General features: G+C 42.2%; 1 protein-coding gene across 1 annotated transcript; it reads left to right on the top strand.

Annotated features, from left to right (window-relative positions):
- Positions 1-12: 12 nt before the first annotated feature.
- Positions 13-15,071, top strand: fuca2 (alpha-L-fucosidase 2). Its single transcript, XM_021573740.2, has 7 exons — positions 13-334; positions 559-746; positions 900-1,239; positions 6,865-7,075; positions 7,627-7,817; positions 13,534-13,642; positions 13,937-15,071. Exons 1-7 carry the CDS (start codon positions 90-92, stop codon positions 14,072-14,074), a joined length of 1,422 nt encoding a protein of 473 aa, XP_021429415.2. The 5' UTR covers positions 13-89; the 3' UTR covers positions 14,075-15,071.
- The last annotated feature ends 2,098 nt before the right edge of the window (positions 15,072-17,169 follow it).

Genomic DNA, 17,169 nt, shown 5'->3' with positions numbered 1-17,169 from the left:
GAATCTATCGTTTTTTAGCAAAGGTGTTCCTGTTTTTCTCATGTGATTCATTTGCGGAAGCATCATGTGATATCGGTAAGCTATTTTAGATGCAAAACTCAACTGAACGCAGCTTTCGGTTACCTGACTTCGTAGGAGTTATGTCTTCTTCAAAGTTAGCCCTCGTTTCTGTCGCACTTCTCCTGATGATTACTGTATGCAGTTGTAAATATGAGCCTACCTGGGAATCCATCGACTCCCGACCTTTGCCAGAGTGGTATGACCAGGCCAAGTTCGGAATATTCATTCACTGGGGAGTGTTTTCTGTTCCAAGCTTTGGTAGCGAGTGGTTCTGGTAAGCTGGTTAGCCTATACTTTTGTACAATACAGAAAGTAATAAGCTCTTTCTTCCTCACTAGTCCTACTTTAAATGCACAATCTACATTTCCTGCTGTGGTCAATTCAATAAATTAGATAAATTACGGAAGAATTTAAATGCTTTGATCAACTGTACCTCACTCCCCAAGCCCATATGTTTTTTAAAAAATGTTTTATAATTTGTATGGATGTTTATTCCAGGTGGTTTTGGCAGAAGCAGAAGATAAAGTCCTATGTTGACTTCATGCAGAAGAACTATCCTCCAGACTTCAAGTATCAAGACTTTGCACCACAGTTTACAGCTGAGTTCTTTGATCCCAAAGAATGGACTGACATCTTTGCCTCATCCGGGGCAAAATATATTGTCCTCACCACGAAACACCATGAAGGTGTTTGTTTGTTTGTGTGTGTGTGTGTTTGTGTTTGTGTGTGTGTGTGTGTGTGTGTTGCTGTAGCCATTTTAATAAAGTAATACATATGATTCCACTAGATTAGGCCTATAAAAATGTATTTGTGGTTTACTGTTATTGTTCTATCTGCAGGCTTCACTCTGTGGGGTTCGGAGAACTCCTGGAACTGGAACGCAGTGGACGTGGGTCCAAAACGTGATCTTGTCGGAGAAATGGCTGGAGCACTCAGAGCCAACAGCGACCTGCGTCTGGGACTGTACCACTCTCTGTTTGAGTGGTTTAACCCGCTTTACGAGCAGGACGCTGCCAACCTGTACACTACCAACCTCTTCCCCACAACTAAGACGCTGCCTGAGCTCTATGAGATCATCAACAAGTACAAGCCGGAGCTGCTGTGGTCCGATGGAGATGGGGATGCTCCTGATAAATACTGGAACAGCACCGGATTCCTGGCTTGGCTATACAACGAGAGGTACAGTCATAGAGATAATAGACAGAATCACACTCCCAAAACTACCACACTCCCAAAACATATTAGTGAAGGTGCTAGACTAATGGGGCGGCAGGGTAGCCTAGTGGTTAGAGCATTGGACTAGTAAGGTTGCAAGTTCAAACCCCCGAGCTGACAAGGTACAATTCTGTCGTTCTGCCCCTGAACAGGCAGTTAACCCACTGTTCCTAGGCCGTCATTGAAAATAAGAATTTGTTCTTAACTGACTTGCCTAGTTAAATAAAGGTAAAATAAAAATAAATAAAATAATTGCAAAACTGGAGAAAGCAGAAAAAAATTGCACACTTCCAGTTGATGCAAATTTCGGTAACTCTTCATTTTAAGGGGTGTGTAATTACACTGTAACAAGTATTGTAGTTAATTGTAATAACTCATAGTTACACTGTATTAACATGTAATTGCAGTCTGTAATGCTTGTTACAAATGGACAAGTTTCCACTAAATTCTTCAATTTAGTGTTTAGTTTCTTCATTATTGCATCAGATTCAGTAATAACTGTCACAAGGTTGAATGTACTGGGTGTCCGAGATTACAAAGGTTGAAGGCTCAATGGGCTCTAATTAGCTACCCGTGAATGGGCACTCTTCAAGATGTTGTTGCTAGGAGTTGCACCCCAAAAGTGTACCATCTGGTTTAATGTGGTTGAGTTTACAATAACAGATCAGAAATAGGTCAACATTACTAACTGGGGCCTACCGTATGGGTGTCATCCCAGATTCTAATAATACAACATTTGTACGTTACCCATTATAACAATGTGTACCTCCTTGCCATCCAAGTACATGTAATATCTGCATAAGTACAATGTAATTACTAGGTGTTACGCAGGATTTAGCTTCTTAAAAGGAAGTGTATCTTGAGGGATACTTGTCATTAATGTGTACTTATATAGTACATTACCCATCCTGACAACCTGGTCCTTATTTTAAGGCTTCTGGAAGCGCCATCCAAGTTGGAGGATAGACGCACTAGTACACCACAAAGTGCATGTAATATCTACAAAAGTACAATGTAATTACTAGGTGTTTACACAGGATTTAGCTAGTTAAAATGAAGTGTATGTTGATGGTTACTTAATGTGTACTAATATAATGCAAAATCCATCCTGACCCTTATCTTAAGGCTTCCTGAAGCACCATCCAAGTGAGAAAATAAACTCACTAGTACAACACAATGTAATTACTAGGTGTCCTTGTAATTATTGTTTACCTACAAAATAAGTTACCCATTCTGACAATCAGTTTCTAAAAGCGCCATCCAAGTGAAAAAATAAACACAAGTACTGCATAATTACAAGGTTTTCGTTAGTTCTTACCAGAATTTAGCTATTTAAAGTGAAGTGTAACTTTTTATAGTTATCTATGGGCAATTTCTATATAATTACTCATTACCAAATGAAAAGAACGACCCTGGGTTTATAAGCGCGGAAATCGACTCTGCTGCATGAGCATGCTTTTGCGGGACAGTCGATAGCGCACCGGACCTCGGCTAGAAGGTCGAGAGTTCAAGACCTGCTCCCTGCCGTTTCATTACAATACCCAGAAACAAAAGATGAGCTTCAACTTTAGTCAACTTAATTGCAACATGTAAAAATACTTGACACTTCTTACAAAATAATAAGGAATTTTATTGTTAGATTAATAATTAGATCAAACAAAGGCGTGTTTGTGTGCCTACTCAATAACATAAAAATAACTTCTAATGGTGACTCAAACCTGTAGCCTAGATGGCTAGCTACTGGGCCTGAGCTTGTATAGCTTACTCCCTGGAACTACAGACCTCCAGGCCTCCACACCTAGTCTCCCTACCCGGTCAACACCCGTCTCCATTGGCCTTAGAGTATACCTTACTCCCTGGAATTACTAAAGCGTCTATACTCCCGCTGTCAGGACCCACGTGCACCCGGTAACCCGAAACAGGCTCTGTAAACTTGGTATTTCGAAACAGGCTCTGTGCTCCTGGTGACCCGCCCACCTTTTTTCTGCTCACAGTCTAAGTCCCCACTCCAACCTCCATGGCATGGGTGCTGCCCTCAGCCCCTGAGTCTGGCCGCCCCTGCTCGGACTCGGAGTGCCCGCCGCCTTGATGGAGGCCTCCTTGTGCACCTGGTAACCTGAAACGAGCTATGTGCACCTGGTGACCTGTCCGCTTTTATCCGCTCAGAAAGTCCCCAACCTCCACAGCCTGAATGCTGCCCCCAGCCCCTGAGTCTGGCCGCCCCTGCTAGGACTCTGAGTGCCCCCCGCCTTGGGGGAGGCCTCCTTGTGCACCTGGTGACCTTTTGCCTTCCACAGTCCCCCTGACTCACAGTCCAGAGGACGGGCCCGGGCGGATGGACGTTCACCACCTAGCCCCCTAACTATCCAGAGCCCAATGTCTTATGCCTTCTACCCGCCTGCCTAGGCTCTCTCACACTCTGTGTCTGGCCCTTGGCCCTTTTCCGTGCACCTGGTAACCCGTAAGTAAAGAAGGCGGATGTTGGAGAAAGACGCCTTCTTTCCCAGACAAAAGCTTGGATCAAGGGCTGACTTTCAATAGATCGCAGCGAGTGAGCTGCTCTGCTACGTACGAAACCTTGACCCAGAATCAGCTTGTCTATGAGTGATTTAGCACCAGGTTCCCCACAAACATGTGGTGCGCATCAGGAGAGGGGCAGCAAGCTCAAAAGGGTCTTCTTTCCCCGCTGATTCCGTCAAGCCCGTTCCCTTGGCTGTGGTTTCAACAGATGGTAGGTAGGGACAGTGGGAATCTCATTCAGCCATTCATGCTCGTCACTAATTAGATGACGATGAATTTGGATGCCTCGAGACTCTTAATTATCTCTCGCAGTTTACCCCAGCTTCATCGAATTTCCTCACTTTGACATGAGGGGGTCACAGCCACGCCGAAGGTGGTTTGAGTGCGACCACGAAGGGTAGCATGCTACGTTCAGATATCATCAAATTGACATCCATTTGAGTCACGCCCGGTGTTATCAGAGGCTTTTCTGTCTTACAAACTGGACATCAGTTGCCGCTACTAACCTTCAGCAGACTTTAACTGTGTTTTTACACCCAATCGATATCAAGTGCCAGCGCAGTACTTATAGGCTTGAGAACCAAATACCCAATGCAGTATCTAGCGGCACCATCGATCGGGTGCCGGAAGAAGCAACAGAAAATAATCATCCCCTTTCCTCACTTTGACATGAGGGGGTCACGGGTGATTTGAGTGCGACCGCGGCAGGTGGGAACGCACCGTCAAATTTCATCAAGTTGACATTCAGTGATCCGTGCCCAGTGGGAACCTAGGCTTCTTCCGTCTGTTTTATGGTTCCGCAGCAAATAAATGGGCGTGGATGGTACTACCCACATCAGATGTAGGCCTCCCACCCCAGACAAGCTGGAGATACCTCTCCCCACTTCATAGGGCATGAGACAGATCCATGCAATACCCTGTCACTGCGGGGCCAATGGGTTTAGTCTCAACCTCAAGTCAATGGGTTTAGTCTCAGCCTCAAGTCTAGTGAGCGTAGAGGAGACCTCCCCGGCGAGCGCCGTACTGGGGAGATCAACGAGAAGGGCCCGGCGCGTGTCCAGAGTTGCCGCCGCCGGTCCCAACCCCCCCCCCCCCCCCCCCCCCCCCCGGTCTGCCTTCGGCCCGCCGACGGACACCACCCCGACAAACCCCAGCACGCAGCCCCTTGCGAGACCACGCACGAGAGACCGCAAGATGGGCCGCAGAATGAACTTCCAGTGGTTGCGAGGACAATGGAGCAACTGCTCCCACAGACGCGGCTCGAGCCCAGCCCGACCGACCCAGCCCTTAGAGCCAATCCTTATCCCGAAGTACGGATATTTTTTGCCAACTTCTCTTAACTACATTATTATAACATGCCATAGGTTGTTCACCTTGGAGACCTGCTGCGAATATGGGTACGGCCCAGCGTGAGATTTACACTCTCTCACCCGGAATTTCAAGGGCCAGGGAAAGCTCACCGGACGCCGCCGAAACCGCAACGCTTTCCAGGGCTTGGGCCCCTCTCTCGGGCCGAACCCATTCCAGGGTGCCCTGTCCTTCACAAAGAAAAAATAACTCTCCCCGGGGCTCCCGCCAGCTTCTCCGGGATCAGTTGCGTTACCTCACTGGATGCCTCGTGGCGCCCGTCTCCACCAATCCGTGGACATTCTGAAAGTAGTTTGAGGTCAGTAGGTCTCATTACCAAGGAGCTATTGAAATTATAAAGTTTGAAAAATGAATGTAAAATCGTGTGAGATGAAAATGGACAAACTAAAGGGTGTGCAATATAGAGGGTAGTCAGTGGACATTCTGAACCTTGTTTGAAGTCAGTAGGTCACATGACCAAGGAGCTATTGAAATGTAAATCAATAATTTAAAATAGTGTGAGATGTATATCGACAGGAAAAAAAAGTGTGCAATGTTTGTTTATGCCATCGGGTTTCCTAGAACAAGTTTTGAATGTTTTTATTTTATTTTTTAGGAGTAAAGGTTAGAGCTATTGACATTTGATTTGTCACTATGTTGACGGTCCCTAACTGCTGTTGGTGGACGTAAGGAAAACTACAGGTGAATATCCAACCTGAATCTGTCTTTACCTCGGTAGCTAACTACCAATGTTAAATCGTCTAGCACAATCAATGTTCCCAAAAAAGAAAAACAAATTGCATGGGAAATTTTCTCTCTCTCCTGTGTTTATGTTTTTGACCTACAACGCATGTTTCTTTCAAGGCAATCTTTCATGACTGGATTTTGCACACTGACCATCCACTCGACCGCCTTTCTTTTCGCACTGTTACATGTCAGTGTCAACACATGTAGACACGTTCAAGGTCGTCGTTATTTTGAGTGTGTTGCGCAAATAGGCAGATGCCTTAATTCCTGGTGTAAATAAATAATTGCACCAATGCATCCCATCCAAAGTGAGTGCTCCTCATCAGTGAAACCCTTGCAAGGTTACATGATGGAATAAAAGTTTGTCTTATGACCATTTTTAAATGCATTTATAAACCATTATTCAACCAGGCTTACAATTTGACAAGCACGAATGACTATCTCACAATTTGAACCCTAGCTCTTTATTAATGTGTCTAAAAATGGTTAATTGATGGTTAAAGTAATTGACCCATTGTCAATTGCACCACTAAATTATATAACTTTTTGTTTGTTTGTTGTGAACCCGTTTTTTGCCATTGGGGCCTGGGCATCAGACTCCAGATCGTAATTGCAGAGTTGTCAATGAGGTGGTCGGTTTTCAATTGGCTTACACTTATCACGTTTTTTACGTAGGCTGAAATATGGTGCATTGGGATCGGAAACTTTAATTACTCCTGTAATTACAGACTGCATTTAACACCAGTTACACGTTATTACAGTGTAACTACAAATCATTACAGTAGTGTCCAGGGAAACTGGCCGTATATGTCTAAAAATCTACACCAATGTCTTTTTTAAGTTTATAGGTCTATTTAATGTGTCAGTTAAGGCTATGGAGTATGATGTATGCGCCAACTGTATAAACATCACATGCGTCATGATATGATTTCATTTAATGTGCCCCCCCCCCCCCCCCCCCCCCTCCCCCCAAAGCCCAGTGCGAGAGACCGTGGTGACCAATGATCGTTGGGGCTACGGCAGCATCTGTACCCATGGAGGCTACTACACCTGCGATGATCGCTACCAGCCCGGACACCTGCTCAAACACAAATGGGAGAACTGCTTTTCGATAGACAAAGGTTCCTGGGGTTACAGGAGAAACGCCCAGCTTAAAGACTACTTCACTATCGAGCAGCTTGTGGCGGTCAGTTTTAAATGGTTCTGGAAAAGCACTTTATTTTATGGTAAACCGGAGATTCAGACCCTTAAGCTCTCTTACTACCCAATAAAACTTCTTCCACTACCATAACAAACTTTTTGTAGCTGAATCGGTCATATTCCTGTTTGCATATGATTTAGTATGACTCATAAACAGCATCATTTAACTGTAAAGTGCACTCAGTCTAAAGTCTTTTGACTTGTTTTTGAAATGCTGCTGGTCCTGTATGTTTCTTGTATAACACTTCACCACTGTTTTTTGGGTAACCTAAATGCTCAACTCTACAGCGTGACTTGATTTGCTTCATTCTTCTCTCCTAGACTAACATATGTACGAAACTAGTAGAAATGTATTTTTGTTATAGGGGAGACTGAAATTTGGTTACTTTTCCAGCCCCACACAATTAACTACGCAACAAAATGTTGCTGGGAGCAGTGCAGGGTTGGCTGCATTCCTGCCTATGGAAGATGTTATAATATTTCATATAGCTGTCATAAAGGCTTTATGATTGCATACTTGTGTCTTGCGTGATTCAGACATTGGTGGAGACCGTGTCCTGTGGAGGGAATCTGCTGCTGAACGTCGGACCTACACATGACGGACGCATCGCCCCCATCTTTGAGGAGCGTCTGAGGCAGATGGGTCAGTGGCTGGGGGTCAATGGAGAGGCCATCTACAACACCACCGCATGGAGGGCCCAGAATGACAGCATCATACCTGGCATCTGGTAAGTTCATGATAATAGCAACTAGAATTTTTTTTTTTTTTCATGAAGAAAATGTTTTGACTTTCTTCAACTGTCCAGAAGTAGTTTTATGTTTAGTGGAAGAAGTTTAAATTGTTAGAGGCTATTTTAGTAATTTTTTTAATGTCTGTAATATCACGTGTTATTACGAAAAGAAACTGGAAGCGGTTTAATATTCAAGGTTTTTTTACATGATATATTTAGCATTGACTGGAATAGAATGCAATTAATCCCTGATGTTGAACTAGCCTTTTCTTACTTCCACAACGCATTCCAGGATGTACGCAATAGGCATGCCCCTTTTTAAAAATTCAGGATTAAGGGCAGAGAGAACCCTTGGTTTACTAAGGAACTTTAAAAAATCATAAGGGAACGAAATGCTATGTGGGCTAAAGCAATAGGGACTGGTTTGGCAGATGATTGGATGGCTTTTAAACGTCTTCGAAATATGGGTGTGGCTATGATCCGTAAATTGAAAGCAGACCACTACCTGAAATCTACCTCACAAAATGTAAATAATCCATCCAAATTTTGGCAAGTAGTGAAAGGTTTGGAGTGCAGAGAAGATACGCAGCTTCCTAAACAATTGTTGGTTGACACACAGATTGTAACTGAGAGAACCTCCATTCTGAAAGCCTTGAACCAGCATTTTTTAGATGCAGGCTGTTTATTTGAAAAGTTCAAAGGTATAATTGAGCCCCCTATAAATTTAGGGGGTAACCAGGTTATCATTTTCATCCTTCTCTGTTTCAAAAGTGTATAAAGCCCTGAAAGAAATTACATTTTAAAAAATCCCCTGGCCCTGATGAACTGTCGTCAAAGAGATACAGTCCTGTGAGCGTAGGCGATAATTATCAGACAATGACTTTGTCTCAGAAGTGGTAAGGAAGGCCAGCCCACTCCCGAATAGAGGGTGCTGTGATGGGTGAGAGCTTTGGCGTTTGTAACAAGCCTCAGTGCCCCATGGTACAGTGTCCAGCATACGTAATGACACATTACTTATTTCGAAAATAAAAACCCAACTTGAGATTGAGCTTTTTCACTCGACCTAAAGGTGACAGTCATGTAACAAGAAACCCAGGTAAGTTTCCATGTGCTTGCCCTGCCTGGTGACTTGCCCTGCCTGGTATACATGGAAGAATCTGAGGTTTCATCTTAAATTTCCTGAAAACCATTAACTTTTTTTTTTTTTATCAGCGTTTAAAAGCGACTTCAGCTGACAACTGAGCCTGGACAATAGTAAAGGCACAGTGTGGTTCAGCAAAGGCCTTATTCAGTGTTGCTGCACAACAATACATTCCAAAAATTAAATTTTGGGTTAGGTCACGGCACGATAAAATGGTCAATTTGACTTACGAACACTGGACTACAAACACTACCATAGACAAAGCCTGACATGCTGCCATCTTGGTTTCTCAGTCTACTGTATGTAGATTGAGTGTAATATTAGTGACAGTTATTGTTGGTGGGTTCTATAATCCTGACAATTTTTCTTTAATCAAGTTTGACAAATTGGAAATGGCCGTTGTTGCCCTAAATGGAGTGTCAATTTGACCGCAATGACTATTCCTTCACAAACTGTCAGACTAGTAAAGAGACTGTCTGAAATCTGTCATGCCTACTACATACTGTGTACTAATCGTACTACATACTATTTACAACGTACTGTTTAGTAAAATGTGCTAGGACCGGTGCTAGGACCCTTAATTAAAGCATTATCAGCATTTCAGGATCCTAGAACAAGGCCAGAGCCCCACATTGTTATGTTTAGTCTTACAGTGCCTTGCGAAAGTATTCGGCCCCCTTGAACTTTGCGACCTTTTGCCACATTTCAGGCTTCAAACATAAAGATATAAAACTGTATTTTTTTGTGAAGAATCAACAACAGGTGGGACACAATCATGAAGTGGAACGACATTTATTGGATATTTCAAACTTTTTTAACAAATCAAAAACTGAAAAATTGGGCATGCAAAATTATTCAGCCCCCTTAAGTTAATATTTTGTAGCGCCACCTTTTGCTGTGATTACAGCTGTAAGTCGCTTGGGGTATGTCTCTATCAGTTTTGCACATCGAGAGACTGAAATTTTTTCCCATTCCTCCTTGCAAAACAGCTCGAGCTCAGTGAGGTTGGATGGAGAGCATTTGTGAACAGCAGTTTTCAGTTCTTTCCACAGATTCTCGATTGGATTCAGGTCTGGACTTTGACTTGGCCATTCTAACACCTGGATATGTTTATTTTTGAACCATTCCATTGTAGATTTTGCTTTATGTTTTGGATCATTGTCTTGTTGGAAGACAAATCTCCGTCCCAGTCTCAGGTCTTTTGCAGACTCCATCAGCTTTTCTTCCAGAATGGTCCTGTATTTGGCTTCAACCATCTTCCCTGTCCCTGCTGAAGAAAAGCAGGCCCAAACCATGATGCTGCCACCACCATGTTTGACAGTGGGGATGGTGTGTTGCTTTTACGCCAAACATAACGTTTTGCATTGTTGCCAAAAAGTTCAATTTTGGTTTCATCTGACCAGAGCACCTTCTTCCACATGTTTGGTGTGTCTCCCAGGTGGCTTGTGGCAAACTTTAAACAACACTTTTTATGGATATCTTGAAGAAATGGCTTTCTTCTTGCCACTCTTCCATAAAGGCCAGATTTGTGCAATATACGACTGATTGTTGTCCTATGGACAGAGTCTCCCACCTCAGGTGTAGATCTCTGCAATTCATCCAGAGTGATCATGGGCCTCTTGGCTGCATCTCTGATCAGTCTTCTCCTTGTATGAGCTGAAAGTTTAGAGGGACGGCCAGGTCTTGGTAGATTTGCAGTGGTCTGATACTCCTTCCATTTCAATATTATCGCTTGCACAGTGCTCATTGGGATGTTTAAAGCTTGGGAAATATTTTTGTATCCAAATTAAACTTCTTCACAACAGTATCTCGGACCTGCCTGGTGTGTTCCTTGTTCTTCATGATGCTCTCTGCGCTTTTAACGGACCTCTGAGACTATCACAGTGCAGGTGCATTTATACAGAGACTTGATTACACACAGGTGGATTGTATTTATCATCATTAGTCATTTAGGTCAACACTGAATCATTCAGAGATCCTCACTGAACTTCTGGAGAGAGTTTGCTGCACTGAAAGTAAAGGGGCTGAATAATTTTGCACACCCAATTTTTCAGTTTTTGATTTGTTAAAAAAGTTTGAAATATCCAATAAATGTTGTTCCACTTCATGATTGTGTCCCACTTGTTGTTGATTCTTCACAAAAAAATACAGTTTTAATCTTTATGTTTGAAGCCTGAAATGTGGCAAAAGGTCACAAAGTTCAAAGGGGCCGAATACTTTCGCAAGGCACTGTAAATACTTTTTAATGATCTGAAATATATGAGGAAACATGTTTACTAACAAGAGGGGTAGATTCTCGCGTTAAGTTGGCAAACAAGCAGGCATTGTGGAGCTTGTGATGAGGATGCTTAAAGCCACACTCCTTAATCTGTCAGTACCCTCAGACTGGGCCACCAACAAAAATGTAAACAATGGAGCAAATGCATTCTATTACCTTTTCTCATGTAAATGGGACTTGACTTACGTGACACATCTGTAGTTCTTAAGTAATTACTCCATAGCAAAAGGAGAGTTCATCAGAGCAGCCAGCACGCATGCTCTTTCAACGTGATGACAAATTCAACACATGATGCTTACCTCCAACAGAAGCACTGTGCTCAGTGAAACCCCAAAAAAATCCATGCAAGGTGGAAAGCTTTAAAAACATTCATGTTCTGAGAGATATATGAGGAAACAAAGATTTACTAAAAATAGAGGAATAGATTACTAAAATAAAACTAACACGCTGTATCTCCTGATTTGGTAGAATATATTTATATTATGATTGCTTATTTTGTAAAGCAGAGAAGTAGACTAATATGTCATACTGTCTAAGTTGTTGGAAAAGTGGTCACATTTTCCGTTGTCTTTTAAAGTTGAGAGAAAGTAGTTGACGCCTTTACTAAAACAGCTGTATCGTTTGATTGGTAGAATATATTTCTGTTATAATTTTAAGGTTTGAATAGCAGAGAATATAACTATACCAAGTTTTACCTTACATTTTATGTTTTTTTTTCTAGCTTTTGGGGAGTGGTCAAAGTAGCTGATTTGTGTCAAGTCAGTTTACAGTGAATGGAATGTTGGAAGTCACATCTTAAGAAGGGGAGTTTTTAACAATGGGAGCTTTAGAATGCTGAAGAAATCCCATCACTCACTCCTGCAAAAAGTATAAATGCTACCAAAAAGTTGTAAACAAGCAACCTAGTCCTGACCAACCCTCCAGGCAAGCTTCAATGCCATTACAACTCTCCTTCCGTGGCCTCCAATTGCTCTTAAATACAAGTAAAACTGAATGCATGCTCTTCAACCGATCGCTACCTGCACCTGCCCGCCTGTCCAACATCACTACTCTGGACGGCTCTGACTTAGAATACGTGGACAACTACAAATACTTAGGTGTCTGGTTAGACTGTAAACTCTCCTTCCAGACCCATATCAAACATCTCCAATCCAAAGTTAAATCTAGAATTGGCTTCCTATTTCGCAACAAAGCATCCTTCACTCATGCTGCCAAACATACACTTGTAAAACTGACCATCCTACCAATCCTCGACTTCGGCGATGTCATTTACAAAATAGCCTCCAATACCCTACTCAACAAATTGGATGCAATCTATCACAGTGCAATCCGTTTTGTCACCAAAGCCCCATATACTACCCACCATTGCGACCTGTATGCTCTCGATGGCTGGCCCTCGCTTCATACTCGTCGCCAAACCCACTGGCTCCATGTCATCTACAAGACCCTGCTAGGTAAAGTCCCCCCCTTAACTCAGCTCGCTGGTCACCATAGCATCTCCCACCTGTAGCACACGCTCCAGCAGGTATATCTCTCTAGTCACCCCCAAAACCAATTCTTTCTTTGGCCGCCTCTCCTTCCTGTTCTCTGCTGCCAATGACTGGAACGAACTACAAAAATCTCTGAAACTGGAAACACTTAACTCCCTCACTAGCTTTAAGCACCAACTGTCAGAGCAGCTCACAGATTACTGCACCTGTACATAGCCCACCTATAATTTAGCCCAAACAACTACCTCTTTCCCTACTGTGTTAATTTAATTAATTTATTTATTTTGCTCCTTTGCACCCATTATTTTTATTTCTACTTTGCACATTCTTCCACTGCAAATCTACCATTCCAGTGTTTTACTTGCTATATTGTATTTACTTTGCCACCATGGCCTTTTTTTGCCTTTACCTCCCTTATCTCACCTCATTTGCTCACATTGTATATAGACTTGTTTATACTGTATTATTGACTGTATGTTTGTTTTACTCCATGTGTAACTCTGTGTCGTTGTATGTGTCGAACTGCTTTGCTTTATCTTGGCCAGGTCGCAATTGTAAATGAGAACTTGTTCTCAACTTGCCTACCTGGTTAAATAAAGGTGAAATAAAAAAAGATGTTCTATGGTCACAGTAAGCCTACCAGACGCTCTCATGACAGGCTTTTGATATAAGCCCACAAAAGGAACCATATGTTCCAAAACTTGTTTGTCCTCTAGTTTAAATCAAAGTTAACATTTCTTATAAAAAAGGCACAGCTTTTCACTAATAAACGGCTCATTATTGCTTTTGACTGTGTTCCAATAGGTACACTGCTAAACCACAGGACAAGGCCATCTATGCAATTCTCCTGGACTGGCCTCCAAGTGGATATGTTGTTCTGAATGAACCTATTGTTTCTACAGGAAAGACTCAGGTAAGCTACAGGATCACACAGCTACTTTCTGTATACATTTTCACATGTAGAATGGGTAATTAGATTGAAAATATTGTATTATCAATTGCAAAAAGAAAATGTATGATACACTGACAATTTCCATTTAAATATATACAACCAGGTAGTGTTGGTTGACAGTTGGTGAAAGGGACCAATGCACCAGGGTTGTTTTTTTCTTTTCTTTTTTTACATCTGGGGAAAACAGGACAGACTGGTAGAACAAACAAGCTACCAAATCTGCATTTCCACTCTGATCACCTGTTATTTGCACAGGTGGTGCTGCTTGGTCACAAGCCACTGTACTGGGAGCCGGTGAAGCCTCGTGGTCTGAAGGTGTTTCTGCCTCAACTGTCTTACAGTCAGATGCCATGTCACTGGGCCTGGACCCTACGCCTGACCGGTGCCGCATAGGAAAGAATGCAGGGTCGTGTTTATTAGCAAAAAAAAATTGAAAACAAAAACAAGTGCTTCTTATTGAACAAGTTCAGATAGTTTGTTTGTCCTTTTTCTTCTGTTCTGTGCCTACTGAATATGACCTGGTTTTAAGCAGAGGGGTGCAGTGCTAGGCCACTGCAGACATGGCTGGAGGGCCTCAATTGTTGGACTAGCTGTTTTTTCTCGCTTCTCAACTATGGGTGTGTTTGTTTTGCATGGCCTGGTGAGTTTGCACATTTTAGACCATTCCAATGGTCCTGAAGTGAAACCTCCACCCACCTGGGGCACCGGTCAATTCAAATGAGCACACCCAGTTTATATAATTGTGAGGAAGTAAAATAGCTTGCAGATCATGTGCCACTTCTTTGCAGAAGGGAGTGCTTAGACCATGGTATCAACCATTGGTCTAAAATGGCTAGCTGCTAGCTTTTATCATAGGCCAACCCAACCTAGCCAATTGGCCATTTTAGACCGATTGTTTAAATCATGGTGTAACCAAAAGTTCACAATGACCCCAGAGTTTTGTTTTTAAGTGTGTGGGGAGGACCTTTCTTTGTGGAGAACTGATGGTAATTCTACAACTTAGAGGCCAGTATGGAACCTGAATGTACACAATTGTTTCATGTTTTTTTAAATTTTAGTTCATTAAGAAGACTAATGAAATTGATTTTAAATTACGTGAATAATTCTTGCGATTGGTGTTTCATAATGATTTTTGCACTTTTTTCTATAAGGGATTGATACTGTATGCACTGAAATTGAACATGTGAATTTCAAAGGCTTTTATCAGATTTGTATATTGTTTTCAGGATTGTGAATGACCATCACAGCAACTTCTTAAACTAATGCCAATCCATATGTAATTTTTATTAGGAGTTGAATGCATTTGATACGTTTTAATTGTTGTATGGCTTTACAAATTACATACATACAATTTATTTGAATTGAATAAACCTTTAACTGTTATAAAATATTTTGGCCAACAGAATTGTATCCATAAATGCCACAGGTTATTGTAAAACAGTATCATGATACATAGCATAGCCTCTTCAAGTTTCAGGAGAGAACAACGTTTATCGTCGGTCAAATGCTTGGCCGATCAGCGGTACGCGAGCCCCCTCTACTGCCTACGGTCTGCACTATCAAGCAACATGTGGTAACATGTCTTAACGCACCGACGCATGTCACTATAGAGAATTGAGGCAAATATCCACTGCATTTCTCTCCGAATGTAAACGCAACCTTGAATAGGATACGATTAGAACTAGTGTAGAACGAGTCAAGCACACATGATTCCAACACAGGTCATGCATTCTGATTTGCGGTATAGGCTATGCGGTCTTTTTTTGTTGGGGTCAGCATGCGCTTCATTTCAAACGTCAGTCGTTGTAGCCTACTTTTTAATTTAATTTCCAGAAGTAAAATGGACAATTTCTTAATTCGAAGCCTTCAAGTGTGAACCATACCTATATGTCCAATCTGTGTGAGCATTGCAACGTGTCTCAATGTTGTCTGTCTACTCCTATCTGTAATGCACGCGCTTGGCCTGTGCATTGTGGAGGGGAGATTTTCCGGAATTGTTACGAAAAAGTTCCATGACGTGAAATAGGGGGTGAGCAAGGGGTTCTCATGTTCCATCGGTCTATTTCTCAGGATAGGATACCTAGACCTTAGGAGACACCAGTTCCGCAAGAGAACGCACACTGCTAATGTATCTTAGACTGGTCATATCTGTTCTTTCTCTTATCATGGAGAGAAGGACATTTGATTCCAGCCAGGATGCCAAGAGAAGAAAGCAAGCCATCTTGGAATGTCAGTGCAATTTCATGTGGTTTTCACTGATCAAGCCATATCTTGAAAGTGGACATGAAGAGATTTATTCATTCATATTTCAAATTTTAAAAAATGCTTTTTTCTGTTGAAGAACCCTTATGGATCAATGTAGAATCCTTTTTAGGAACTTTTTTTTTTAATCCAGAGAAGGTTCCAAAGAACCCTCTCAGATGAAAAGGTACAGTTGAAGTCAGAAGTTTACATACTTAGGTTGGAGTCATTAAAACTCATTTTTCAACCACTCCACACATTTTTGGTTAACGAACTATAGTTCTGGCAAGTCGGTTAGGACATCTACTTTGTGCATGACATAAGTCATTTTTACAACAATTGTTTACAGACAGATTATTACACTTATAATTCACTGTATCACAATTCCAGTGGGTCAGAAGTTTACATACCCTAAATTGACTGCCTTTAAACAGCTTGGAAAATTCCAGAAAATTAGGTCATGGCTTTAGAAGCTTCTGATAGGCTAATTGACCTCCTTTTGAGTCAATTAGAGGTGTGGCTGTATTTTAAGGCCTACCTTCAAACTCAGTGCCTCAGTGCTTGACATCATGGGAAAATCAAAATAAATCAGCCAAGACCTCAGAAAAAACATTGTAGACCTCCACAAGTCTGAGTCGTCCTTGGGAGCAATTTCCAAATTCCTCAAGGTACCACGTTTATCTGTACAAATAATAGTTCACAAGTATAAACACCATGGAACCACTTAGCCGTCATACCGCTCAGGAAGGAGACGTGTTCTGTCTCCTAGAGATGAACGTACTTTGGTGCGTTCACAAGGACCTTGTGAAGATGCTGGAGGAAACCGGAACAGAAGTATCTATATCAACAGTAAAACGAGTCCTATATCGACATAACCTGAAAGGCCGCTCAGCAAGGAAGAAGCCACAGCTCCAAAACCGCCATAAATAAACCAGACTACGGTTTTCCACTGCACATGGGGACAAAGATCATACTTTTTGGAAACATGTCCTCTGGTCTGATGAAACAAATGTAGAACTGTTTGGCCATAATGACCATCGTTATGTTTGGGGGAAGAAGAGGGATGCTTGCAAGCCGAAGAACACCACCCCCAACTGTGAAGCACGGGGGTGGCAGCATCATGTTGTGGGGGTGCTTTGCTGCAGGAGGGACTGGTGCACTTCACAAAATAGATGAAATCATGAGGATGGAAAGTTATGTGGATATATTGATGCAAAATCTCAAGACATCAGTCAGGAAGTTAAAGC

The sequence above is a fragment of the Oncorhynchus mykiss genome, chromosome 19, assembly GCF_013265735.2.
Source record: "Oncorhynchus mykiss isolate Arlee chromosome 19, USDA_OmykA_1.1, whole genome shotgun sequence".
Lineage (NCBI taxonomy): Eukaryota > Metazoa > Chordata > Actinopteri > Salmoniformes > Salmonidae > Oncorhynchus > Oncorhynchus mykiss.
The sequence above is the reverse complement of the archived record's forward strand: the minus strand, read 5'-3'. Positions and strand labels throughout refer to the sequence as shown.

Bases quoted from the DNA above. Each gene is read 5' to 3' on its own strand.
- fuca2 (XM_021573740.2), top strand. From the start codon at position 90: ATGCAAAACTCAACTGAACGCAGCTTTCGGTTACCTGACTTCGTAGGA. The intron at 1,240-6,864 runs GTACAGTCATAG...CTCCCCCCAAAG, and splicing joins GCTTGGCTATACAACGAGAG to CCCAGTGCGAGAGACCGTGG. The intron at 7,818-13,533 runs GTAAGTTCATGA...GTGTTCCAATAG, and splicing joins AGCATCATACCTGGCATCTG to GTACACTGCTAAACCACAGG.